Source organism: Lonchura striata, chromosome 17, assembly GCF_050655825.1.
Source record: "Lonchura striata isolate lonStrDom1 chromosome 17, ASM5065582v1, whole genome shotgun sequence".
Lineage (NCBI taxonomy): Eukaryota > Metazoa > Chordata > Aves > Passeriformes > Estrildidae > Lonchura > Lonchura striata.
The window spans coordinates 6,619,577-6,646,722 of NC_140719.1; the positions used below are offsets into that span (position 1 = coordinate 6,619,577).

Sequence of the window (27,146 nt, forward strand, 5' to 3'; positions counted from 1 at the left end):
CCATGTACAAAGATCCTTCCAACCTCCCACTCACCCTGGCAGTGCACTGGCCTGTTTAAAGCAGGATACACATTTTCCTCACTCTTGCTGGAGTGGCAGTTGCTGTTGGCCTCTGTGGTGTGTTTTGTGGCTTTAGTTCAAGGCTACTGTGCAGTGGGAGGTAGCACAGTGGATTGTTAGCACAGGTGAAACCTAGAACTTGGGTTCAAAGAGAATCACAGACAATTTAAAAATGCATATTTAATATTTTATTTTATAATTTATGGTTGAGTAAAAAAAAAGGTAAATTAACACCCAGGTGTATTTTAAAGAAATACCAGACAGAAGAAAACTGTTTTGAGCTGTTGTACCTGCTGATAAACTTTCACTTGACCTGAAGAACCAGGAATTGCAGTGTGACAGATGATCCACACTTTAGCAGGTACCACAGCAACACAAGCAAACTGCAGAATACTTCTGAATGGTGTAGCAGCTTCAAAATAACAATCTTTAGCATTCTGATATCCCTCTGATAAAGCTTCTACTCTGAACAAAGCAGACTGTGCACAGATTACAAACTCTAGAGCTAGTTAAAAAAGGGATCTTTTGCTGCACTTAAATTGCTTTTGGTGTGTCGTGCTGTGTTAGTAACTACACTGTCTTTTCATGAGTGTTCATCAGCTTTAAACCCTGAGTGCTTCTGAGTTAGTGTTAATTCCTGAGCCAAGACAATTAAGGCACAAGATAATTTTAACTAACATTTTGTTGTGGTGGTTTTTCTTGTTTTGTTTTTGTTTTAACAGAAAAGGGTCAGGACTAAAATTCACACCACAGCCTTTTTTGTTTTAAAGCTAAGATCGGTCATCCCAAACTTCCTTTTAGTTCCCCATGGAAATCTGAAGTGTGGCCTTTTATTTCAATGGAAAACAGATCCTCTTGCTGCTGTCCTAAAAGCTGTCAGCATCTCTCATCTCAGGACCTGGCAGCTTTTCTCTTGCACTGAAATTGTATTATTTTATGAAAATGTCACTAGTGAGTTGAGGTAGTATAGTGTTACCAATAGTGTTACTTTAGTTAGGCCTGAGATACCCACATCTGCTCCTGCTTCTTTCCCAAGCTACAGCAAAAAGGCCTGAGCACAACATTATTTGCAGAAATAACTCAGTAGCCAATTATTACTTTTCTGTCCAAAGAAAAGTGATGGAAAGCATTAACTTGAGGCATGTGTACAAAATAAAATTTGTTTTTAATTCTCTAAATATTTACTCAAATATTTCTCTTACATGCCTGATGCTACTGCCAAAAGGCACTGCAGTTCTCACAGTCAGAACCTGGCTGAAAAAAGGCCACAGAAATTACACTGATCCTGGCTGATTTTATCTGTAATTGCTGCTGTTCCCTAGCAGCAAAAGGCGAGGGAGACCTTTGAGAAGAGAACACGAATAGTCACACTAATCTTGCATTTCTTCTGGAGAGATGTGGATGCATTTAACAGAAGGAAATAAATTTAGAGAGATACTTTCTTCAGTCTGGAAGTCAGCTCTGCTGGCTTTGCCCTTCCCAGAACTGTATTCTTGCCTTTAAGAGTATTATTTATATATAAAAAATAACCCTGAATATCCCTGAAATATAATTTGCAGATGAACAGGTTGTGGAGCAGATTGCATAGTCCATGATGCACTGAAGTTCAGTGCAAGGAAACAGCAGCCATTGCATTAGCAAAGTTTTACCCAGCAGCCTGTCAGGTGTGTTGGCACACTGGGACTATACAGGCTCACTGTTCTTGTGAAAATAGATGTTCTCCCATTCAGTGAGGTGGTGTGAACAGAAGAATCCCCAGAGATTGAGGATTATCCCTTGGTCAAAGGGGTTCTCCAGCTCGGAGTGCCGCAGGTAGGAGATGCGGTGGTGTGACATGAACTCCCAGGTTGTGGTGTTGCATGAGATCAGGTACAGGTGGGAAACAAGCAGCAGCAGGACCACAATGGCGAATATGAATATCAGGAGGAAGGACACAAGGAGGAAAATGTTGTGCTGCAGCCACTCCCTGGATTGTTCAAAGTAGAGGCCTGACCTTTCAATTCAAACAGAAATAAATCTGCAGTTAAAGAAGCAGAACTAGTTTCATAAACTAAGCAAACCTGATGACACATTTAAGTTTGATTCCTAACTAATGAGCTGCTAATAATCCTTGATTACAGAGAGTTAATATAGTATGAAGTCCTGAGAGACTGCACCATAGGGATTGGAATCTAAGTTTAGAAGATGCTGTTTTCCTGACAGCTGTGAGACACAATCACCCTGGGTTAACTCCTCTCCTGAACAGCTGGAACCCTGTTGGAGTTTCCAGCACTTGAATGTGTAAACAAAAATCCTGTTAGAGGGACTGAAGCAAAATGAACAATGAAACCTAAATTATCAGAGACTGCTCAATATTAGGGGGCTGTGGGATGCAAAAGAGGGTGAAGATCCAAAGCCAGTCCAGCCACTGCTGTGTTCTATGCCAGCCCAAGGAGCACTACAACTTTCAGCAATCTCAGAGGTCCAAAAGCCATCTCCCAGCCTTACCAAGCAACATGGCCTCCCCACAGGAGAACCACGAGCTGCACGCTCAGGTAGACTATGAAGAGGGGGTGATTCCTTTCTCCTACACAGTTCTCAAGCCAGGGGCAGTGATGGTCGTAGCGCCGCACGCAGTGCTGGCACAGCTGGCAGTGCTTGGCTCGCATGGGTTGCTGCAAAAGAATCAGGAAAAGAAAAAACCCACTGGCTACAGTTCATGGCTGTCCCACTCCTGTTTGGTAGAAGAGAACATAATGCAAATCAGTCTTTCTCCATAATATTGGTCCTAAAACACTCCCTTGTGAGACAACAGCGCAACAACATCACTAAGAAAAATCAAAGGGATTGTGATTCTCCTGATGAAGACCCAAATGAGTGGCATTCAAATTAAGTGATTCTCCCACCCTCCTATCTAGACATTTTCTTTATTATCCACCTATTATAGGAAGTCCAGCATCCCCAGGAGGAAGACAAAGCCAATCAGTGTAGTCAGGAAAGCATGAGCCAGAGTATTGAGGTGAAAAACTAGAACCAGTACTATCAAATAGAGTGGGCAGGGATGTGATGCTTTTTGGCGACGCACAGAGAAGTGCCTCCATGTGAATACATGAAAACACAGAAAACAGCTCAATTACCAGGCACAGAGAAGGTGAAAGACTTAGCTGAGAAAAGTAGTGCTTCCTAGGATTTGTCCCCTGCAGTGTGTAAGTGCTTTGCCAGCTTTCCCTCTTGCAATAAGCTCTTTCCTCCTTGTTGATACTCTTCAGGAATTTATGGGAGCTGGGATAATGCTTAATTTCATTAAACTGACAAGGATCACTGAAAACAAGCTTTTCTAGGCTTAGGCTAACTGTTTTAAGAGCTAATTTCATTGCTGTAATTTCTCCTCCATGCTGTTTTTTACCATCCAGGCCAATATTTTGTTGTTTTAAGGCCCTGAACAAATTCACAACAATGAGCAGTTCCCACAGCTGCCTTTCTGACTATCAAGGTATTTTCAAAATAACTTCTTTGACAGTACTGCAAGGTCTGGCTGACATGGCAGTAAGAATGTGGAATACAATTTTCTCATGGCAAAAAAAGATTCTTGTTTCTATAAGCCAGCAGGGACTTGTTCCAGCCTTGGAAAACTGGTCTGTGTGCCAGTGTCCATCACTATTACTTGTGTAGCTACACAGTCTGCCCTCTTCTAAGCAGCAATTACAGTCCACCAACAGCAGCTGAAGAGCAATATAAGCTTTCAAATCACTCATCCCTTTCTCTTCCAGCATGTTCTGGATGCCCACCTTCACCAGGCAGTAACCACAGCGCCGCAGCTTAATGTCACCTGGAATCAGAGGGATCACCACACCTTGTCCTTTATCTTCACCTTCCTACAAAAAAGAGAAAGGGAGGGACTGAGGAGGGTTCTTGGGCTGCTGTCTAGGCATAACTGAGCTGTCTTGCTGCATCTTTTTATTTAACAATTACACAGTGCTTGTTATCTCTATCATTAGGAATAAAATAATTCATTAGAATACCTACAGAAGGTGCAGACAGTTATGGTACAGTGAAAGAGAACAGGTTACTGTAACCCTCCAAAGAATGTTTGCAGAGAGGCAGAAATAACTGTGGACAAGATACAGTCTGGGACAAAAACAAGGTTAGACTTCACTTCTAAACACAGTAACAATGTATTTTCAGTATGAGCACTGCTAATTAGTCATACACAGCCAACACTGACATTAATGATGGATGCCTAAGATTGACAGTGTTTTTGTCCTACACAGTCTATAAGACAGTGAACCTTGAGCAGACTAGCAGTTACTGAAACTTTGCATCTCCATTTATTTCACTGTAACTTGTTTGTAGACATGTCCTCTGAGAGGGCAACAAATCCACAAAGAGTTCAATAAATAGAGCTGCAGAGAGCACTGTCTGCCAAGCTTGCTGCTCAGTTCGGGGCATTTTTTTGCACTTGTACCACTTAGCAGCGGTTATTGTAAAATAGGTCATATAGACATTCTGCAGGGCACTGCAGCCTCTGCTCTAGGAGAGGACTTGAGCTCAAATGGCGCAGTTATGTACAAGGGCAGTGTGGTGTGACAGGCACATTTAACAGCCCTATTGCTGCTACAAAATACCAGTGTGAGACAGTCCGTCCTCATCTCCAATGGTCTGTGCATGTGTCCTTCATGCCAGCACAACAGAAACTGTTTCAGATTGTTCTTATCTACCAGAGTGGAAAAAAGAAGAAAAGGCTACAGACTTTACAAGTACTCCACTTTGTTCTATTCATGAAGGGATTTACCTTCACTTCCTCTTCAGGCTTAACAAAACCCGGATCCATGAGGGACACCTTTAAGTACAGCAGGATCGAGCATAAAACCAGCAAAACGAAGATCAGCGGCTGAAGCAGCTCCCCGCGCTCCTCTTGCTTTTGCAGATCTGAAAGGTACCCATAAAAGACAGAGAGCAGCAGCTCCTTGCGAAGCGTCCTGGATTTTTCTCTCTGGCCTCAACAAAGGGGTCCCGAATCTAAGAAGAGGAAATGGGGAGAGACCTGGCGGAGAGAGGAGGGGCTGAGGAGGGGCTCCGCAGTCCTCCCCGCCCTCGGGGCACCCCCGGGCACAGCCCGTGTTCCGCAGGGGCCGCGCGGCCGGCCGCGATCCCCGTCCTGCCCCGGGGGCGGCCCGGCCCGGCCCGGCCCCCGTGCCCGCAGCCCGGCCGGGCCCGCCTCACCCGTGCGGTGCAGGAGGAGCCCGAGCAGCAGCGCCGCGCTGAGGGCTGTGTGTGCCGCCCGCACCCAGCGCCCGCCGGCGCCCATGGCCCCCGGCTCCGCCGGCCCGCAAGGCCGCAGGGCAGCGCTGGCAGGGCCGCACGGACACGGGCAGCGCCCCGAGGCGGGGCCAGGGCGGCCCAGCCCTGCGGGGGAGGCTCCGCTGGGCCGTGGGACTGGCTCCAGCCCGGCGCGGGCAAACGCCCTGAGCCGGGGCTGCTCGGCTCATTGTGTCCCCCGCACCGCCCCGGCGTTGTTGTGCCCTGCGAGCCGGGCCTGCGGGGGCTTTCCTCCAGGAGTGTGTTTTCCCTGAGCCTTTCTTTCCTCCAGGAATGTGTTTTCCCTGAGCCTTTCTTTCCTCCAGGAGTGTGTTTTCCCTGAGCCTTTCTTTCCTCCAGGAATGTGTTTTCCCTGAGCCTTTCTTTCCTCCAGGAGTGTGTTTTCCCTGAGCCTTTCTTTCCTCCAGGAATGTGTTTTCCCTGAGCCTTTCTTTCCTCCAGGAATCTGTTTTCCCTGAGCCTTTCTTTCCTCCAGGAATGTGTTTTCCCTGAGCCTTTCTTTCCTCCAGGAATTTGTTTTCCCTGAGCCTTTCTTTCCTCCAGGAATGTGTTTTCCCTGAGCCTTTCTTTCCTCCAGGAGTGTGTTTTCCCTGAGCCTTTCTTTCCTCCAGGAGTGTGTTTTCCCTGAGCCTTTCTTTCCTCCAGGAGTGTGTTTTCCCTGAGCCTTTCTTTCCTCCAGGAAAGTGTTTTCCCTGAGCCTTTCTTTCCTCCAGGAGTGTGTTTTCCCTGAGCCTTTCTTTCCTCCAGGAAAGTGTTTTCCCTGAGCCTTTCTTTCCTCCAGGAATGTGTTTTCCCTGAGCCCTTCCCGCCTGTCCTCCCGCTGCCCTCAGCCCGGGCTCTGGAGCGCAGGGCTGGGCAGTGTTCCGAGCCTCGGAGCAGACCCTGCGGGAGGCTCGGGCAGCAGGTGCCGTTCAGAGGCTCCTCGAGGTGCTCGCCGAGGTGCTGCCCTGCGTTAATCCTGCTCTCACCAACGTGTTGGTTTTCCATGTGCTGGTTTCCAGCCCCCGGGAAGAAGCGCAGAGAGGCCGTGCCTGGCTGTAAGCAGCCACACGGCCCCATTAACCAAACAGAGCCTGGAGAACCTCTGACATAACTCGAGGAGGGATTTGATCTGGTTGAGATGGCTCCAATCAAGAGGCTCCTGGCTGGGTGAGGTAGCTGAACACCCCCGAGGGCTGCCGAGGGAAGCAGGTATGGACTCTTCTCAGCTGGAACAGACACCTAAAAGCAATTGAATTGCACCTGAGATGCCTTTTTGTCTCTTCCTAACAATAGAAAAAAAACACCGAGGTGACTATAGCACATACATATTTACACTTTGAGTGTCTAAGGGAGATAAATGTCATCACAAATCTGTAAAAGTTCCAAAATCAGTGCTTTCTCTTTAATTCCTTTCAGTTTTAACATAGATAATAGTTTGCTGATTTTGTTACCTTCTTTCCCAATAAAAATTTGGAAAGAAATATAATATTCTTTATAAATTTACTCTCCAGCACCTGGTAGTGGATTCCTTGGCATTGTTTGCCCACAAATTATTTTAGTCTCTTCACATGAGTCAGTGGCCACCTGCTGATGCCAGGAAAGCACCTGGTTGTGTGGGTCACTTAAAGCTGTCTCACCTGAGACAGCTGGGTTGAAATGTTAACAAAAATCGTTGACTAAATTTCCAGCAATCATTCAAACTTTTTTTTTTTTTTTTAAATTCTAGGTAAATGCAAAGCCTATGTCTCTCTTCCCTCAGACACCTCAGGCTGTACTGGTGCTCAGAAAAAGGTGGGTAGTGTCTTTCCTTCTTCACAGACAGGTGTAAATTTTAAACCTTAATGAAAGAAATTTGTGTAGTAATAGTATTATTCCCTTGAAAGTAGAAACATTTTGATGTTCTAGAATAATCTGTCCTAAGGAATATATTCTCACTCTTTGTGATTAAAATAATTGGGTGCAAGTTACTCTTATTATCTTCTCCTTCAGCTTTGAAACCTGTCTCACAGGGATCAGAACTCATCTCTTGTCTCAAGAGTTTCAGACTCAGTGACTGGTTGAAATTAGGCTCAGTTATAGAAAGTCTCTACTAATCAGTTTCTAAGGAGAATCTTGGTTCCTATGGCATTCCAGAATCCCATGCTGCTGGAAGGCTAAGGTATCCCTCTGGACTCTTACAACACAGCATGTTTTCAGAGGCAGTTCAGTTTCATAGAAATGCTCCTCCCATCCTGTTCACCCTGCTCCTTTACAGACTCCACAGGGACCACTGAATTACCTGGCACTGAGCCCTTCCAGGACCAGGGTCTTAAGAAAGTTAGGCTGGCCTTAAAGCAGATTGGCTTCTCTTGAGGGCTCAGGTCCTGCCCCTTACAAAGCCTAGGTGTTGAGTGCGAGCTGCAGATGCATTACAGAGTTCAGAGCAATCCAGACACTCAAATATTGTCCTGATTATTTTCTCCTCTCACACAATTTCCTAACAATGCTCTCGTCCTCCACTACTTTCTTCTGTTGACAAGCAGTATTGTGTTTTTTGGAGTGATGAAAGGCAAAGGCACTGAACAGCATCATCAACACGTGGCAGTTCATTTTTAATTAAATATATGACAGCCAATGGACCAGTAATGTACCTAAATAAAACCACATTCATAGAACAAAGGAAGAAGACACTCTTGAGTGCTAGGTTTAATACACAGAGGGTATCCAATGGATACAACAGAAAAATTAATTCATTCAGAATTGTAAGGAAGAAACAGTTGTGCATTTTGATTTTTTTTTGCTCAGTTTCACCAGGTATAAACATTTGAACCAGGCCACAGCATCAGGCAGGTCCATGGACAGAGTAAAAGGAGACACTTGGTCATTATAACTGAGGGTATTTTCATTGCGAAACAAGGAAATACATATTTAGTTAGCTTAAAAACTTTTTTTAAAACAAGAAAAGAGTTACAGAGATAATCAGTGATAATTATATTAAATCAAAACAGTCTGCTAAAGCAGATGTGTTTCAGTTCAGCAGAGTACCTCCCTCATTCCCTAAGTGCTCTCTTCTCCTTCAGCCTCCATGTTGCTTTTCATCTATTCCTGATGACTATTGCCCTCTGTGCTTCATCCACATACATGGTTGTCTTGGAGACCAGCTGTTTCCCTACTTTTAATTATCTGTTTCCAGCACAAGCTGTCCTCTAACACCTGAGCTATGGCAGACTCCTCCCTAAACAGTCTCAAGGAAATGTCTTTTCTATGGATAGTGCCTGACTGCAGTGCCCTCTAGCTCTTGCCCTACTGGTAATTAATTGCCTTCTTCAGGTAATGAGAGGGAATTGATTCATAACTCCAAGACTTTTCTTCGCACTCATCTTTTGCAGAAACCAGAGTGACAGCAGCAGAAGCCCAGCCAAGGTGACAAGCTTGGTAGCATTCAGTGCTGAAGAGGATAATTTCAGTAGGAAAGTTCAGGGAAACAGCAGCTATGGTGCAGATGAATTATCTGCAGTGTTCTGATTGCCACAAATATCAGTGCTAAACTTTCTTGGCTTGGTCTAGATGAGAAAGTCTGGTGCTTCTGGGTGTTAAACATCATCCAAGTAGATGCCAATCCTTATGAGCAATTCCTCCCACAGATTTTGTAAAATGGAAGCACTGGTGGGAAGTTTGGTCTTATCTGCTCCAGAGAACATGGACACCTGGCACTGCTGGGTCACTGACAAAGGTCACTGGAGGACAGGGCAGCCTCCAGCCAGGAAGGAAACCACACACAGTTCAGGAAGAGGGTTCCTTTCTTTGCACATTCTCTTGCAGGGAGCTACTGAGTCATGTTCATGCTCTGCTTGCCAAACTTTGGAATATTAAAGGAAATGCAGTAGTGAAAACATGAAGAGTCTGAGTGGGCCAACAGCTACTGAGCACAAGGGGTGCTTCTGCAATATCCTTACGTGCTGTGAACTTCTCTACAGCTGGATTTTCATTTGAAAAATAGAACCCCATTCTGATTTTCTGAGCAGGGTTGGTCACTGGCTGTATAATTTCGTGTGGACCTGAAGTTTCATGGCTTGTTCCTTTGACTCAGCAAAGCTGGAAGGCCTGAGAGGCATCCCTGGAGCAGTCAAGCGTTTCAGGGTATCCACCTTCCCCTTTTACATTAAACCTTCATAAAAAAATCTGCCACTTTGCCCTCCCTTCCTTTGCAGAACATTGATGTGATGTCTGCAGGCAACTCTCCTGTTCTGTCCTCAGCTCTGCATCTATGGCACCAGTTAAATCCTTGCCACCAAAAAATGTTTGCAGGTCATGCATATGCCATTGTTTCAGTTAGGGAAACTGAGGCCCAAACTAGTTTTAAACTTCCAATTATGGGAATTGTTGGATTGTGCTCTGGTGCTCAAAGGATACTTTTTACTCTTTGATCCTTACTGAGGGCAAAATGTTATTTTTCAGCTCACAAAATCTTGAAGACACTTAAGGTAGGCAAAGCTCATGTTACTCTAACAGGGGTGTTATTCCTTTTAATGTGCTGCCTTAGGCATTTACCTTGCTGGTGGCCTGACTGAAAATCTTACATGAGGTTTTCTGTAATTGCCCAGTTAAGAGTTCCCCCTTTCACCTGGGAATGGTGACAGATTTCAGCAAGCTGAGCTTTTCTGTCAGGCTGGCCTGGTTACATTCATTTCCTTATTGAAACTGAAATCTTTTTATCCTGGTTCAGGCTGAGGTACAGCTTGCTGAGAGTCTGTGAGCAGTGACAACAGAGGTTTCCTCTGCAGTGTTAAACAGCTTTGATGCAGTGTGGATCTTGTTAGTTTGGGATGCTGCAGGTGAGACTCCAGTAACTGCTCAATTTGTGGAAGCACTGGTTTGGAAAACCCAAACCTTTGGGGGTTTCAAAGGAGATAAAACCAAGCCATTGGTTGTTACTAGCCTTCATGTTGTTGTGCCAAAGTCACAGAGTAGAGCCCAACTGCTTGGCTTGGATTGCAGTGAGAGGCTGGGATCTGCTCTAGCTGAGATGGGAGTTTCCCAGCTCCACTGTCTCCCCAGTGTGGTAGCTGCTTTCTGGGGACAAGGCTTTCTGATAACTCGTATCTGTCATCTGTCCCCTTCTGCTTTGCTCCCACCTTGCCAACAGGATCAGAATCCTGAGTGCTTTTTGTCAGTTGGTTCAAAATTTTAGTGACAGGAGCTTTCACTACATGGGCATTGGAAAGGAAGCGGTGTGGTGGGTTGTACTGCCACGTGACACAACTTCCCAAGGAGAGCAGCACTAAATGGGGAATTAAAGAGCAAAGCCTGACTCCCCTAACAACCAAGGCTGTATTTGCAGCCCCTCTTAGTTTTGCATCTAGAAGGAAGATTAGCAAATGTTACACAGAAAACAGATCTTGAAATATGCTTCCCCATCTAAAAGCTCATAGGGACACATTCTTGGGAAACAGGAATAAGAGAAAAATCCATTTCAAATGACTGCAAAAAAGTATAATTTGTCAAGTTTTGCAATCTTATGAAAACAATTTAAAAGTGACACAAAAATATATATGTTTGAAAAATACTTAAAAGAAAATAGTACAGATCTCACAATACCAAAACAAATTGACGTATGGTTAAAAAGGAAATAAAAAAAAAAGACATTGAATAACACCGTATTGGCAGTAAAAGTAAACCTCTCCAGGCAGTTGTGTTCTGTCAGTTAAAGTGTCAGTTTGTGGATCAAGGATCCATCCCTAACATGCTCACAAGGACAACATGAACTCTGAGCATTAGCAGAACCTCATAGCAGCGACTCAAATCCGAGAGCAAAGTGTACAAGGGAAGAGAGCAGCGAGTTACTGTGCTCTGAGGCCTGAAATGTCCCAGCCTGCATGGCCATGGGCTCATCTTCCTTCTACCAGGCACGACATCTATTCTGAGTCCCTTCTAAAGGAAGATTTGTCAAAAAACTGTGAGCAGCAGTGGGCTATGGCATAGACAACTGTGCTGTTGAGTGCCTGGTTGTGAGGCAAACCTTGGCCTTCAGCTTCTTGAGCCATTATAGGTCTGGAGTGTCACAGGTGAAGACCAGCTCAGTGGGACTCTGCTCTCACCTGTGACACACAGACTGGAATAATGCTGCTGATTGGACTGGGACTGCACTGGTAAGTGCTTCTGGGAGTTAGATAGGAATAGGGCCCTCTGCTTCTGAGAATAGGGGGAAGATGCTGGGGTGGAACAAAAGGTGCTGTTTCCTGGGACTGCCCTTCAGAGGGTGCCTGGAGACTCCCCACCTCCAATTCCAGCAGTTGTGCTGCATTGAGCTTCTTGTGAAGGGAGACTATGATGCCACTGAGCACAGCTTGTGATGACACAGACTGAGGAAGGGCAGAACAACTCCAGTCCCTTCCTGGGAGTTGCATAAGGAGGTACAGCTGCTCGGGATTAGGGCCTTGCAGAGAATAGCATGCAGAGGGAAATACTCTGGCTTTGTAGCCCTTCCCTACAAAACAGAACACAACTAAAAAAGGTGATGAAGGACTGGAATGAAGATGTGTAGCCCTTTGTGAACAAACCTCGTGCCTTGTTGCACATGCTCCCTTTGAGAGAGAAGCTCTGTGTAGCCAAGAATGAATAACTGGTTCTACTGGTCATCCCTGACCTTTTGAGGCTGGGTCGGTTGGCAGATCCTACTGTACTGCCAATGGGGACAAAACAGACCTCTTGACTTTATTGGGAATGTCTTACTTCCAAATGACCCACAGAGAATTAGCAATGCTTCCATTAATGTGAGTCTTCTATTAAAATGCCCTTGAGGGAGTGAATTAGCTTCAAAGATCTTCTCTAGTTTTTCCATTTCCAAGTCTCACTGAAATGTCAGTTCTTTTGGTCTATCTCTCTGGTATTGTGTTCCCCAGCTTCTCTAACCAAATAAATAACTCATCACTGCCTGTTGCCCCACTGAGCAGCCAATGCTGATTCAGGACTGGTGTTCTTGCAGACATCACAGGACCTCATGCAGTACAGCAAAAGGGAATTTTCTAAAAAGTGGGAAATAAACATGTCACACTAGTGATCACACAACTAGGCCTTCAAGCTCATGGTCATTTGAGGCTCTTTGTGTGGTCTAAAATAAAAGGTTAAAAGATACATAAATGTAATTGTCTTTGTTTTTTGTTTTCTTTTTATACAGAAATCATACACACAGAACTTCAACCTGAAACTTCATAACAAAAAAGTCCACTAAGTTAAGGAAAGCATTTTGTTGTGCAAAAAGTCCCTCCCCCCTCCCCTATTCACCTTCATCTACTGAGGGTCTCACACACACACATAAAGTTTCCTTCCAACGGGTGAGTTGGTAAGAAAGAGTCCTCCCTATGTACAGTGAGTTAGAGAGAAGCTGGATACAGTGCTGGCAAGAGGCATTGGCTGATTGCCTCTATCTGGAAGTGTCCATGTTCTCCTCCTTAAAGTTACTGCAGTGCTCTATAACTTTCCTATGGATAAAACAAGGACAAGGAGAGAGGGTTTAGTTTAAAGCTTATTGCACCTCAGCCGTGGGACAGTAAGGTAAGAACTGTCCCAGAGTTGGTTTCTGTGTAACAGTGTCCTGTTTGTATCTGAGACACAAACTGTGTCAAAAGCAGTAAACTCCACAAAAGCAGCTCCCAACTTGGAATGTCAAGTTATGGTAGTCCATATCCAGATCCAGTTGTGACCATTCATTCATTGCCCCCACACCCAAAACCTCAGATGCCTTTAAATCCCGCCAGGAAATACATTAATACAAATGTTTGTCCTTTACTGTGCTGTCACCTGTCCTGTCCCACACACTGTGTGTAACTGTGACTGTCCTCTGCAGGCTCCAGTCCTCTACAGAATTTAGCAACCCTCAGCTGTGGGAATACCTCCTGCCCACTCACCAGGTATGTATTCCCAGATCTCTACCCCTCTCTTCTAGTCATCCTGCAGGTATGAAATTACAGCTCTCACTCTGCCAATGATCAGAAACTGCAGCTGGCTTTTACAGCTCTGAAAGGATGACTCCGAAGAAAGGTGTCAGTGCAAGGGTGATGGACTCTACTTTCTGAAAAATGCTCTCGTTTTAACTGTGCAGCTGGCAGTTCAGTGACAGGCCAGTGAACAACTGCCAGTGGCAACTGGAGACTACTGGCCTAAGAACTGCAATTACCCATGTGGCTCCCTTGCTCAACAAGCCAATCTACAACCCAGCTGCCTGGTAATGATCTGTGTGTACTGCTCACCTATAAACATCTCTAGTATTCTGTTTCCATCCTCTTTTTCCTCTGCTTCTCCTGTATTCAATTCATACCTCTTGTACACATCACTACAGGCCTTGCTTTGGTAGCCTCACTTTATGTGGAAGAATTAAAAACTAAACTAAGGCTAAACTGAGAGTTTGTGATGGTGCACTGGTGTCCTACCGGGCCATTTCCTTGGTCTCTTGTCGTGCTGAGGCCATTTTAATCATGTCCTTCAGGAGAGGAATCCCACCTTCTTTGATCAGCAGCGGGCAGTACTTGTCAGCTGCAGAGAAAAGAATAAATCAGATCCTTGTGAACCCTCACCAGAGTGTACAAAGGGTGGCAGGAGGGGAAGGAGAAGGATCAAAACAGTGAAGAAATTGGCTACACACCAAGTCTAATTTGCTTTATTTGGCTGTGCTGCCTGGACATTCCTGCATCATTCAAAGAAGGTTTTCTCTACCTGCATAGTTTATCTCACAAGATTTTTTTCTACTGACAGCCTCAGGTTCACCTCCTCAGCTTCTACAGTGCAGGGAATATGATTTCAAAAAGAGAACTTACGGTAGACAGAGACCAGGTTATAGAGTGCCCAGGTGGCCCAGTGCTGGCTGACTGGGGAGATCCCTTGTGGAAGAAGTCGAAGGATTGGTTCAAATGACCTGCACAGAAATATTACAGAAGTTGTTAAAAGTCCAAGAGCTACTTCTTTCAACACCTTTGCCACTCACAGCAATACAATACAGCAAGGGATCTACTCATAAATACCACAGCAGTAAATCCATTGGCATTTCAAAGATTCTGGCACCAAGGCTAAGTCAGTGTCCCAGGGCAGTGCTGGCAGGATTACAGGTCCCACCACTTCAGCACAAACACACTGCTCAGATAAATAGCTGCAATGAAGGCAACTGAGCCCAGGAACCAATTTCCATCTCCATTAGGCATTTCCTCACAAGAGCTGAAATCCAGCAGCACTGATTGAGAAGGGACAAAGCCAAACTATAACCAGGCAAAGCTGGCTGCAGAGGTGCAAGGATTCCTCTGTTTCTTCTGACAACAGTACTATACTGTCTATACTGTAAACAGGCACTGGAATGCCAGTTCTGGATCCCTGCCAAGGACTAAGGGAATTCTGAGTACCTGATAACCTCTTACAGGAAGGGGTTTAGAGGATTCCAGCAGTTGTATTAGCCTTTGAAGGGATTTCTGGTACCTGTGTCTAGATATGCCCCAGAGAAGAGTGAAAGCATGTAGCTTTAGGAAGCAATCAGACTGAAAAGGACAGAGTGCAAAGGACAGCAGTATCAGAGGAAAATGTTTAGGCAGTCCCAGACAGAGAGTGGTTTTCCCAAACTACTCAATTTCAGCAGAAACTTGCAGGAGAAATTCTGCTGGGCTGCCAAACTTCTCTCATAGGAATTGTCAGGTAAGGTGTCCAATTTCATCATCTTACGTAACATATAAAGGAAGATGTAAAACCCTCACTGAAGAATATGTCCCTGAATATGTTTCTCCTTCACTCTGAACAGAACCTCCATGCTAGGCTCTCTCTTTTCCTTTCTTTCTGTTGGTGTTTCCTTCCTGTGACAAGCCTGGCTCCCATGAGTGGGCCAATCTTTTCCATTGCTCACCTGTAATTGATATTTCTCCTGGAGTTGATATCCCAGCTCTGGATGGCTGCCCACATCCTCTTCACAACTTCTTCTCTGTGAGGCTCACAGATCCCCCAGGCCTCTAAACCATCAAACATGATATGGGAGAGCACTCCACAGGCATTATATGACACCTCAATCCCATCAGCTTTGCTCTCCAGCAGGTTGCTGCCAAGAGAGAAGAGATCACTTAGAGCTACTGTTGCACTAAAGATTCACAAGTCTCCAGGTGGGTCAGAAGGGATCAGAGTCCAGCTGGTCACCAGCCAGGCACTCACCTGAACACACTGATGAACTGGGAGGTCATGAGCTGTGGGCGGAGCTCCTTCACTTCTGCCACATTGCCCAGGAGGCCCAGCATGTTGCGGTGCAGCTCCTGTTTCTCTGGGAACTCCTGGCCAGGCAAGGAACAGCATTATATACAGGTAGGACTCTGGTGATACTGAGAACAAGCAACCTTGGGAAAAGGCTGTACAGCACATCTAGGAAGCTCAGGATTTTTGGGTAGTCAGCAATGGCACCTTGGCAGGTGCCAAATGGTGCTAAAGGTATGTGTGAAAAGGGAGGATCAAAATCAGGCCCATTGTTCACTGCTGCTCTGCTTGAGGGGGCTGAACAAAGATGGGCAAAGGGGAAGATGTGTTTGCTGTAAGTTTCTCTGTTCTACTGGCTGCATGGAACGATGTGAGAAAGAAGAACTTACACAAGCTTTTTCTTTCCTGTTTGTAAAGTGTAGGAAGTAATGCTTAGAGAGGAGCAGAACCAAGGATCATGCCTAGGCTCCTGTCAGCATCTCTCCAGAGACAATGAGACACTTACTTTCAAGCACTCCAAGAACAGTTTCATGCCACTGTAGTTAAGGAACATCTCACAGTTATCTGGGGTCTCATCAGTGATGTTCCAGAGGGCACTCCAGGAGAACTCCATCACCTGATCACACTATAGGGAAAAGGACAGAATCAGAGCTTTGCTAATGCAGGAGCCTGGTGCAAACCAATCACCTGTTTCCTCTCTGGCATCACCCTAGATGACTTCAGAGGCTAAGGAAATCTTGTTGTTCACTTTCAACTTTTCAGTAGGTGGGTTTTTTGTTTAATATTTTTGCCTCCCTATTACATTCCCCTGCCCTCACCCTGAACAAGAAATTCTGCAGCATCAGCTGAGATGTCTTGTGTTTGTTAGAGAAGCTGAGCTGGCACTTTGGGCTGATTTCTATGCCTAAGTCAGACTGAAAAGACTCTATGTTTTTTTTTTTTTTTTTGGGAAACACTCACCGTTTTATCAGCCAACTTTTTCTGAATCAACTTTAGCATTGTCTGTGGGCAAAGAAAGGGGAAGAGTGAGAAACAATTCAAAAATAATGGAGCTAAAACTTAACCAGCCCTGCAGTATCACAGCAGTTATGGCCAATTTTGATCTTTTGCAGAGAAACTAGTTGATATATTTTCCTCTAAACAAGTGGGACTGGATCATGTTCCAAGTTGTAAGTATTCACAGAGCTGAAATATGCCACAGTCCCTGAGCTGTTGAATTTGCAATTGAGTCAGTTTTGAGCTGTATGACAAGGTCTGGGATGCACCATAACTGCACCAAAGCAACAGCCTTTGCAGTTCATGGAAAAGGTGGGGGATATGGGTTCAGTTAGGAAATTGATGCAAGCTTGGGGAGAAGCAGAAGGAGACAGTCACAAGGTGGTACCAGATTTAGAAATAACCCAATGTGATGAGGTCAGGTGTTAGGTTACAGTACCTTCCTGCCCTCACACCAGCCTGTCTCTGAGATCATAACCTCCAGTGCTAGTAAGCAAGTCAAGGGGCAGGTTCCAGGTGAGGTCAGCATTGGTGGGACACTGGTTCCCTTCTGTGATATTGCGAGGTTGGATCATGGCTGGAGGCATTTGATGGATAGCTGTAAGGGAATTGTCCTAGCCTGGGTTATGGATAAGTAGACACCCTGGGACCATACCAACCATGACAAACCCCATCTTGCCCACAGCTTCTTTGTGGTCGTTGTCCACCTGGCAGACCAGGGCATTGCAGAGGTGCACAGCGATGCGCTGGATGGACTCGTCCTGCCGGCTCTGGTTGAGGATGTTCAGCAGCAGCTCGTTCACTCGGCGGTACTGGAACTCCAGCTCCTCGGGAATGCTGAAGTTACACAGTGTCAGGCAGCAGTTCCGCTGGACCTGGGTCAAAAGGAAGCAAACACTGGGCCAAGTCCTTCAGCTGTCCTTCAGCTGTGCTCCATGACTGTCACGCCACTCTCACAAGGCCACCCAGTTATCCAGGGCCCATTGCTTTCCAAGCCAGTTCCTCACTGCCTATTGGCTCTCTACAGAGCTGACTTCCAGTACAGAGATTTGAGATGTTTCTTTTCGTTGACTCAACATACCCTTTATCCACAACAATTTCACCCCACAGACAGTGCCAGGTATCTGTGTGTCACGCACACATTTTGACCACTGTTGATGGATAAAAAGGAGCACTCTGTAGGTAATCCCCATTGCTGAGTGGAGACCAGGAGCAGGCCTGGGTAAGCAATAACTTCTCTGCCTTGTTTAACTCCCTGCAGGTAGAGGAAACCCAAATGCTGACACCAGGCTAAAGGATTGATACAGGGAAAGAGGACTATGGGAACCAAAGGTGCCTGGGCTGCTCTTACTGTGACCTCCTGGTAGGACTCCATGCCATTGAGCACCACCTGGATGACCTGGCGCCGCAGCTTCACGCTCTGCTCCATGCGGTACTCAGAGTTGGTCAAGTAGAACAGCGCGGCGCTGCCCGTCACCTGGATGTTTTTGTCATCTTTGTGGCACTTGAGGGCTGTGATCACCAGCTGCAGAGAAGCAACACAGAGCTTCAGTGCCATGGACTTGCTGCTAATTCTTGGAGTGACTGTTAGAAGCCTGCAAGGAAAGTGTGGCCCAGGCACTGCAGGAACGTGCTTAGGAAATGAAGGTACCCAGTTCCACTGTGTTACTCAGCTTTCTCTGGAATGGCCTGATACAGTGTCCCAGGGTGGAAAAAAAGATTGGGAGTGCAAAATTCCCCTTGTCAGGGTGAGGCCAAGGCTTACCTGGAGGGCTCTCAGCAGCTGGCTGCAGCGCTCGATGCGGGCAATGTCGAACAGCAGGTTGATGGCCCGGGAAGTGATTTCCGGCCGGTGCTCGGTGTAAGCCTCGATGGCATTCAGGACTTGCTCTTCATTCTTGTCTCCACTCACCTGGCAAGGAAGAGCAAAAGGAGTCAGGGGAGAAATTATGAAGGAGGAAAACCAACATAAGAAGGAAACTCTGAAAGGTCAAAGGGTATACCTTCCCTTTGCCCTGAGAATAGATTCAGCTTGGGATGAGACAGAGGTTGAGTCACTTTTTCAGTCCAGAGGGATGAGAAAGAGCACCTTTGGGGCAGGAGAATGCTATTCAAAATTAGAACTCTACTGTCTTAAATCTTTTTCTGTAGTCACAGATATCCTCCAGGAAGGATAATCTCTCCAAGCTTTTCTCCAATGTTTTTCAATCCTTATAAAAACTATGTGGGGTACAGGTCTTGCTTTCTGGCAGTTTTCTTGCATTATGAAGTAGTTATTGAAAGGTCAGAGCTCAGTTCTTACACCCAAGACCCAAAGAACTCCGTTCTACTGGCAGCCAGGGTCCTCATGTTCTTTCAACTTCTAACAAGTTCCTGCTTCCAATATCCCTGCAGCCTCCTTACCTTGTAGGCTGGAATATGGGTCAGGCGGCAGAGGGATGTTTCAAAAAGGCCCAAGAACTGCAGTGGTCGTTTCAGACCGCGGAAGGGAGCAATGCTGCTCTTTGCTGGCTCAATGCTGGGGTGAAAACACAAGAGATTGCTCATGTTGGTACCATGTTTCTTCAGGTGTCTCCTGCCACAGAGATGGCTGCCAGCCCTGCATTCACTCTGACTGTACTGCTTCATACCCACAGTGGTAAAAACTACACTTCATTTTATACCAGGCAGCTGCTTATGAACATAACTCTAAATATTCATTCCAGGTGATCCTGAGTAAAAAGTGAACGTGCTGAATGGAACCAGCAGTAAGAATTACTGCAGACAGGATGCAGCTTTCTCAGGTAAAATTTGTCCTGGAAATTTATTAGTTGGGGTGAAAATTTCCTCTTAAAGGGCTGTGGATATCACTCATGCAATGTATTTGTAATGTGATAGACATGCTAAATCTGCTTCTGTGAGCATGCAAGAACACTGTTTTTGATGCCATGTTCCTTATTGACCAAGAACCAGTGCATTTTCAGCAGCTCTGGTGAAAAGGAACCAGAACTGTCTCACTTTTTTGCTTCTATTCAGCAAGTGTGTAATAGGAGGGCAGAGCTCTTGGCTGATGTGGAAAACCAGACCCCTAGGTATGCCTCTGCTGAGGGGCAACAGGATTTCCAAGGGTTGATTTCCCCAGTATACAGGTCAAATCTGGCCTTTAGATTCCAAGCTCCTAAAACACTCAGCCCTCCTATGAGTGCTGATGTACTGACTCAGTGTATAAATGTTCTGTCGAAGAGTCTGGATTTCCACAAGGGTAAGAGTATTTTGTGTAGGAAATGTGTAAAGGGCTTTGGAGTAATTTCAGAAAAACATCCAGCAGAAGATCCCTAGGAGAATGTGTGTGGAAAAGAACTGAAATACTTCAGATATGCATGGCAGGCAGATGGGATGAATTCTTTATTACTCTTACAAGTCTTTACATGTGTTGCATACAGCAATCACAGCTGATTCTCACACTTGTCTCTACTGTCAGGGGAACCTGGCAAAAGCTGTATCCTGCTTTTTAGTACTGATTAGACCTACAGAATTTGAGAACTCAGAAAAGGGAACTGTTCTTAATTAATCTGTGACTGATCTACCTATTCAAGCAGACCTCAATAATTGCTGTTCCCTTACCTTGTCTGGCCCATCTTCTCCTCCATGCTGGGGATAGTGCAGTTCTCCAGCATGGTGTGCCCTGAGATGTCGAGCGAAGTGAGGTTCACCAGGTTTTCCACAAACAAGTTTAGAACCCGCCGGGTCAGCTTGAACTTGTAATAACTGGACAGATGGTCTCGGGAGATATCCAGGTGCCTGCAAGTGATAGAGAGCATCTCACAGCCTGGAAAGCATTAGCTGGGGCTTCTGCCTCCCTACCAGAGCCAAGTGTGATTATTATTTATCATTATTTCCTTCCCAAGATACAGGAATGTGGTTCTGTAGGCTCTGGCAGCAGCAGCTGGCCTTGTGTCTAACCAAAGCACACAGGTATCTGGTAGAGAGCTACTTGGAATGGACCACAGTGAATCATCTAGCCACACATCACAAAGGAAAATGCTCCAGGCTCAGAAACTGCCTTTTCCAAACTCCATCACAGCAGCCACCTGAGCATTTCTGCCTGGAGATTAAGATGCACCAGATCTGTGCATCCCCTGAAATGTATCTTGCCTCATCCCACAAATTAAGTTGCACAGGCTTTTGTATGCTTTCCCGATCTTATAAATTTTCCACCCCAGGCTATTACATTATCCTGATTTCTTTCAGGTATTTAAATACTTAAGCTTTGACGAAATCTTGCTACTAAGGGAGTGGTTGGGCAAACTGACCAGCCATTGTGTGCAGGTGGGGTTCCTTACAGGACAGAGAGACTTTGCTGGCTCGTACCAAAGACTGGAGCAAACATCCCCCTCACAAAAGTGTCTTCTACCTGTTACACATCAAGTGGGTGTGATGGGGTCAGATATGTGTTGTTTTTTTCAATGGGAAATTTCTGCTAAGTGGTGTCTTCTTACAAGCAAAATTCAGGCTGGCTTTAGATATGTCAGATATGTACAGTGATGAGTAGATATATACAATGAGTGAGCCTGTTCACAGGGAGGTTTATAAGCTGAACGCAGCAGTGTGTGCTTCTCTGATAGCAGGCTAGAAGACCATGCCTGAAAGACCTTTCCCTATCAGGTAGAGAAGGATAAAGAAGGAAGAACAGATCTGCTGACCTGAGCTTGCGAAGCTGTGCAATCACTTGGATGTGCTCCTCTGAAAGGTCCATGTTGTAAAGCACTAAGGAAACCAGACTGTCCTTCCACTGGGTCAGGAATCCCACATCATTCAGCTGGATCCCAGAAAGGTCGAGAGCTGCAAGGGAGGCCAGGGGCCGCAGCAGTGTCTCCACGTTTACCCCCTCGATCAGGCGGCCCAGGTTCAGGATGCGCAGGCGGCTGAAGCCTTCAAAAGTAAAGTCCTTGACCAAGACCTGGCGAGTGGGGTTCACCAGGCAGTCGTCCTCACAGCCCCCAGGGTTCTCCTCCTCGTAGAAGATATTGCTGCAGCCAAAGAGGCTCAGGGAGACCAGTGTGTGGCTGAAGCTCACCAAGGTTTGCAGGCTCTTGGCTGTCAGCTTCTCACAGTTAGTCAGGTAGAGCTCAATAAGATCCTGAAAAAAGGGAAATCAAGGTTAGAGATATTTCACAGGTAAAGTGCCCACCCTGTTTGCCCCAGACCTCCCACTGGAACAGCCTGAAATCATGTATCACCCAACTTGACCAGTGTCCTATGCCATTCCCAACAGTGGCTTTGGGCGCTGAGAAAGGAGAAGCTGAGGTTAGTCTGAAAAAGACTTGGACAGCAAAGGATAAAGCCTTGGGAATCTCTGGGTGTCTGGGATTCCAGCTGGTGTCCATGCAGCAGTGCTGCTATGTGATGTGGCAGCTGTCAGTGCAAACCCCACCTGCTTCCTGATGGCCTCCAGGTCCTGGTCCTGCACGATGTGTTCCCGCAGGTGGATCCGAGCTAGCCTGGTGCTCCGTGGGTCTGAGAAGAGGGTGAAGAAACTTTCATGGGGTTCAAAGATGCTGTCTGTCTTCACCAGCTCCACGTACCTGTGTGGGGCAATGGTGTTAGCACAGCACAGGCTCAGCCACAGCTCTGGCACCTGCACTGATGACAAGGAAGCGTGACAGAGTTGTGAGCATACACCAATCCACCCCGTCCCAGTATCACCCAGATCAGCCTTTGGGGCAAAGGAGCCCACCCACCTCTTCTGCACAGAACCAATGAGCTGTAGGAAAATCTTGGGCAAAGATTTCTGCAGGACTCAGTATGTGTGAGTAAACTGGATTCTGTCAAGTATAGACTCCATTAATTTTTTCCCTAGCTGTTTAAACTTAGTAATTTGATGATTTCCCCCCCCCATTTTTCAGAAATTAGCTGCCCAGAATTTTCTGCCATATTTTGTGGGCACAAGTTCAGCCAAGAGAGACTGTGACAGCCAAATTACATAAATCCCTGGAAACAAGCAGCTTTATAAAACCATGGGAGCAGCAGCCTTAAAATTTTGCATCTGTCAGCACTTTGCACTCTTATTTCTCTGCTTGGACAGAGTGTTGTAATGCTTCAGTGATAGGAAATGGGAAGGCTTCCTTGTTGCTCACTGATATTCTAGGAAGAAGCAGTGACTGTTTCACTCAGGGTTTACTTTTTTCATTTCCCTTTTTACAGCATCTCATTGAGCTCTGACTAACTTGGAAAGGGTGAATACCACAGAAATTAGAATGACAGCAGTACAAAAGGGAACACTTCTTTCTGAAGTTTGTGCAAACCCTTATTTGCCAATATGATGAGCAGGAAAAACACAGCCCTGTGAATTCTTTCCCATAATTCTTTTTGGAGAACTATACTCCCCCTTCTCTGAGCTCCCAGCTCCTTCCCAAACCAGGCCTGAAACGTACTCGTTGACAAGTTTGTCACAGATCTCGCTTGGCAGGAAGATGTCGGGATGGAGCCGGAGCGTTTCGTTGTCCAGGAGGTAGCAGAGAGTCCCCTCCAGGTTGCGAAGGCAGTAATCAGTGCACAAGGTCATCAGTGACTCAGGACTGTCGGATGCCATCTTGAGGGAAATTATGGGAAGGGGAAGAGCAGAAGGAAGCGTTTGATGCAGGAGATCCTTCCCCCAAATGAAGTCCTGGGATGAAGTTATGGGGCCATCAGGATAGCTATAAGCAGAGAGGGGAAAAAAAGATGCACTGAGAATGGCAACAACTGCCAAGTGTCCCACAAAGCTGTCACAGCAGCAGGATGTTGTATTTGCAGCTCATCACTTGCTGACCTCAAAAGCACCTGCAGTAGTTTGGCCTCTCTGGCAGTGTGCCCTTAATTCCTTGGTATTCCCTGTCTAAGGGGATACTGTGGGAATTAATTAGTGTGAAGTGTTTGGAAATGAGGCTACACAGCAAAATGTTTCCTCATTGCAGGGTTATCTGGCTGACAAAGGCCCTCGGAAAGGGAAGTGGTAGAAGCCACGTTGATTGGTTTCCTTCAGGGTGGGTTGGATAAACCAGCAGAATATTCAATGTCAGCATAATCCCTTGTAAGGCACCAGTGGGATCTGTGGCCCTGTATTTCCTGCCTGTTATTCTCTTTGCCAACATTCCAAGTCAAGTTTCATTTTCAATCTCAGTGCTTCTCTGTAGTTCCAAGTCAGAAGCTTCAAGCAAGTCCTTGAATTAGAGCATGAAGTGGATCAGAAGCCAGAGGGAAACACACAGACTGGTCTGGGATCCCCCTAAGTGCAGTGTAAAGGCAAGGATTGTGATTGTGCTGGACACTGCTACATCCAGCTCACCCTCACCACCCCAAATCTGTCACAAAGACTGACTAAACTGGAAAAAGGCAAGGTGCTTTTGCCCTTTTCATCTTTGGAACAGGATAAAGGATGGGTGAGGCAGACAACTGGGGGAAGCTATCCCTGTTTTCTGATTTGAAATGACCTGACTGCTCTGGTATCAAGACTTGCTCGCTGGGGCCCTTAGGGGCTTATCAGAGAAGTTAGCTTGAAGATCAACAGTGACAATTTCACTTTCAAAGGGTCAAATCACATTACAAGTATACCTAAACTTTTCTAATTATTTCTACAGACATAAACGATTGTGTTGAAATGTTTATTTTTCCTATAAAACCTATGTCTTATCAAAAGTCTGTCCCTGCTGGCCTCGAGAACACTGATGCTGTGGAGGTAGTTATTCTTTCTACCACAGCTGAGCAGCCATTGCTGGAGAAGTTGTTGCAAAATGTCCTTAACCATATTCTGTTTCTGATCTTTATCCTGCAGCTGCAAATAGCAGGACACTTGTGTGTCACCAGCTCTCTGCTTCTCTAAAGCCTCTGCTGCTTTCTTTCCTTCATTCCTATGGTATCAAGACAGAAGAGTTTAACGCCCATTCCTCAGCTTAGTCACTCTAAAAGCTAATGCTGAGGCAAAAAACCCCAAAACTTCAGCAATCATACAAATTTATACTTTAAACTCACTCCAATCATGGTGTTAAGGGTGGAACTTGCTATTTTGGTCACTGAGTGCTGAGGTGGGGGTCACAAGAACATAAAAGTGAGACTTCTCAATAGTGCCACAATAGCTCCATTGAGGTGCATGATGTTCAATCACCAAAAATTGAGGGTTTTCAATTTTGATAATGGAGGAGCTCTGCATTCCATAGTTCTCACCTTTAGAGTTAAGAAAGGTGAGAAGTCAAGGCTGAAATGTGCCAATGAGTGCAGAGTCTCCCTGGCTGGGAGGTCCTGGCAAAGGGAATGCAGGTGGGAGGAAGCTGTCCTGTGTCTGCTTTGGAGATGAATCGGCCTCACCTCCAGAACAAGTCCCTCTTGCAGATTTTGCCTGAAGCCTGCTGGAGAGAATCTTTCCAGAAAGGCAAGATCAACAGGAAGATCTGAACCAGCTGGGAAGCGTGTTCTGCTGTCCCTACCAGTTCCCCTGTGCCATCAGACAGGAGGTCCCTGCAGCCAGTGTTCTTCCACTGTTGACTACTGATGGCCAAAGAACTCGAAAACAAATTCCCATTGACCATCTATTGTCACATGCAGCTGGAAACAGCCAGTGCTTGGGACTTGTCCAAGCAGCTCAGAGCACCAGAGGGCAAGGACTGCCTTCCTGTGGCTCTGACAAGCCTCTGTTCCCTCTCTGCTGAGAGCAGCACAATGCAGCTGGTTGATCTCAGCCCTGAAGAAATCAGCTGCCCTTTAACTTCTGAGCTCCCCCGTGATCCACCAACACAATCCCATGTAGAAGTTTAATATCAAGAATGGTTAAACTGTCCCACTGAAATAAGACCAAAGAAAAGCTTTCATCCTCCTGATTTATTACATGCATCTGAGCAGCTGCTGTGACCTTTTCTCCAGCAGACAGCACAAGCTGGTCTCTCCCTCTTTAGACTGAAGATGTGACACCTCAGCAGCAGAGGGGAAAGTAAAAGTGCCAATAGCTGCCCTGATCAATACTGCTTCTAGTCATAACCTCGATGTCTGACGAAAATAAAAGAACTGGAGAGGCTGAAAAATCATTAACATTTGTCTAATTGTTCTCCTCGGGAAGCTTTACACAGGATGAAGCTGCCTAGTGACTGCCACCAGTGCTTTTCCACCAATGGGCTTCCTGGTGCCATATGGGTTTTGGTAGAGTTAAAGACAGATGCATGAAGAACGCTGAAAATTCAAGAGCAAGAAAAATAATCAGAACTTCAGCTGCCAGTATTATTTCCAATTTATTTCTCCGACAGGCTTACTTCCACCTTAGTGCACCAAGGAACTGAGTTCCTCAGAGCCTCAGGAGCAGGCACACAAGAGCCCTTTTTCCATGGGCACTCAGCCCTCTCTGCGCAGTAACAGCACCCTCCTGCTACTCACAGACCCAAAACCAGGTGCAGCACAGGCAGCTCTGCCTAACCCCTCCCCAGCATCCAGGACCCACCTGCTTCTTTGCAAATATTGCTCATTTCCAAGCTGCAACTCACTGTTACAGCACTCCAGGCTGCACTGGCACGTGAGGCTCGGGACCTCTCCTGGGGCTGCCAGTGCCAATATCCTCTCCCTTGGACTTCAGACCGATCATCTCTCCCAGCCTCTCTCCAGGCAGTGCCCGGAGCCAAGCCAAGCCTGACTCACTGTGGCTCCATGCCAACCACACAACATTTACGCTGTTGCTACAAAAATGATTGGCAAAGCTGACTGTTCCAGCATCAGGGACTCATCCAAGGAGAGGGCAAACAATATGCACTGACATGAGCTGATTACAGCAACTTCAGAATTACAAATGTAATGTAAATGCAGCGTTTGGCACAGGTTATGCTCTGAAAGGAAACTGCACTGTCACTTTAGTTGGCACCTTGCAGCTGCAAATCATTGTGATTTTATTAATTGATGGGTCATCGCTGCCTTTGTGGGTAAACACCATCCCTTACACTCGGGAAAGTGAAGTAGGAGGAGATCAAACTACCCTCTGTCACAGAAAAGCCGGCAACTTCTCAACTTGTCAGCAGCCAGACTGACATCGTAAATGAGACAGCTTGCACTTGCGTTGGTCTTTACCTGCCTGCAGTAACGATGCTCCTTCAGCTCACTGAATTACATCACGGATTTTCATAGGTCACCTGCCCAAGAAGAGCAGCTGGAGTCCCTGGTCAGGGCTCTCTGGGCGCTGGGGCCCCATCAGCCCGCGATGGTCTCTACGAGCCCCGCGGGCAGCGCTGGCCCCGAACCCCAGCCCTCCCTCGTCCACAAGGCTCTCAGAGGTCACCTCGCGGGACAGCGCCGGAGCTGCAGCCGCAGGCCGGAGCCCTGCCCGGCGGGGCCCGGCGGTCCCGGGAAGGGGAGCGGGGCTGCGCCGGGGGCACCGTCCGGTACCGCCGGGGGCGGCGGTTCCTCCCCCGCCCGGCGAGCAGGCCTGTTGCCCCAGGTCGGGCTGGGGAGGGGGGCAGCGGTACTGACCTGGCGCCATGGGGGGCTGGTCCCGGCTGGTCCCGGCTCCCCGGGGCGGGCCGGGGTCCGCGTCCTGCTCGGGCCCGCTCCCCCCGCCGCAGCCGCCGCTGTCAACAAACCCGCCGTCACTTCCTCCGCCCGCGCCGGAAGCGCAGCGAGCCCTTCCC

At 46.6% G+C, this 27,146-nt stretch overlaps 2 protein-coding genes and 1 long non-coding RNA gene across 5 annotated transcripts; 1 reads left to right on the forward strand and 2 right to left on the reverse strand.

Annotated features, from left to right (window-relative positions):
• Positions 1–233: 233 nt before the first annotated feature.
• On the reverse strand, positions 234–6,546 carry ZDHHC12 (zDHHC palmitoyltransferase 12). Of its 2 annotated transcripts, none has more exons than XM_085593825.1 (5): positions 6,327–6,546; positions 4,832–4,968; positions 3,828–3,914; positions 2,548–2,714; positions 234–2,053 (listed from the first exon to the last, which is right to left on the reverse strand). In XM_085593825.1, exons 1-5 carry the CDS (start codon positions 6,415–6,417, stop codon positions 1,744–1,746), a joined length of 792 nt encoding a protein of 263 aa, XP_085449951.1. In that variant the 5' UTR covers positions 6,418–6,546; the 3' UTR covers positions 234–1,743. The 2 variants fall into 2 exon arrangements, with proteins under 2 accessions (XP_085449951.1, XP_021407045.2); XM_021551370.3 differs by lacking the exon at positions 6,327–6,546 and adding an exon at positions 5,263–5,413.
• Positions 6,547–7,910: 1,364 nt separating this feature from the next.
• Positions 7,911–27,128, reverse strand: ZER1 (zyg-11 related cell cycle regulator). 2 transcript variants are annotated; one of them, XM_021551460.4, is made up of 16 exons: positions 26,989–27,128; positions 22,944–23,207; positions 21,944–22,094; positions 21,213–21,649; positions 20,134–20,310; positions 18,934–19,048; positions 18,296–18,442; positions 17,882–18,055; positions 17,190–17,405; positions 16,495–16,536; positions 16,040–16,159; positions 15,499–15,614; positions 15,200–15,388; positions 14,133–14,230; positions 13,749–13,851; positions 7,911–12,800 (listed from the first exon to the last, which is right to left on the reverse strand). In XM_021551460.4, exons 2-16 carry the CDS (start codon positions 23,099–23,101, stop codon positions 12,743–12,745), a joined length of 2,301 nt encoding a protein of 766 aa, XP_021407135.1. In that variant the 5' UTR covers positions 23,102–23,207; positions 26,989–27,128; the 3' UTR covers positions 7,911–12,742. The 2 variants fall into 2 exon arrangements, with proteins under 2 accessions (XP_021407135.1, XP_085449942.1); XM_085593816.1 differs by lacking the exon at positions 26,989–27,128 and adding an exon at positions 26,590–26,651.
• On the forward strand, positions 18,039–21,310 carry LOC146765866 (uncharacterized). The gene is made up of 3 exons (XR_014958775.1): positions 18,039–18,177; positions 19,236–19,313; positions 21,175–21,310. It is a non-coding gene; the product is annotated as an uncharacterized LOC146765866 (long non-coding RNA).
• Positions 27,129–27,146: the final 18 nt, after the last annotated feature.

What these genes read in the sequence shown, in the direction of transcription:
- ZDHHC12 (XM_085593825.1), bottom strand. Translation starts at nt 6,417, where the DNA reads ATGGGGCCGTGTGGCTGCTTACAGCCAGGCACGGCCTCTCTGCGCTTC. An exon ending in CATGGAAAACCAACACGTTG is followed by an intron (nt 4,969 to 6,326) that starts GTGAGAGCAGGA and finishes GGTACCTTTCAG; the next exon opens with ATCTGCAAAAGCAAGAGGAG. An exon ending in TGGGGAGGCCATGTTGCTTG is followed by an intron (nt 2,054 to 2,547) that starts GTAAGGCTGGGA and finishes TTGAATTGAAAG; the next exon opens with GTCAGGCCTCTACTTTGAAC.
- ZER1 (XM_021551460.4), bottom strand. Translation starts at nt 23,101, where the DNA reads ATGGCATCCGACAGTCCTGAGTCACTGATGACCTTGTGCACTGATTAC. An exon ending in GCAAGATGGGGTTTGTCATG is followed by an intron (nt 16,537 to 17,189) that starts GTTGGTATGGTC and finishes CTTTGCCCACAG; the next exon opens with ACAATGCTAAAGTTGATTCA. An exon ending in AAAAGTTGGCTGATAAAACG is followed by an intron (nt 16,160 to 16,494) that starts GTGAGTGTTTCC and finishes TTTTCCCTATAG; the next exon opens with TGTGATCAGGTGATGGAGTT.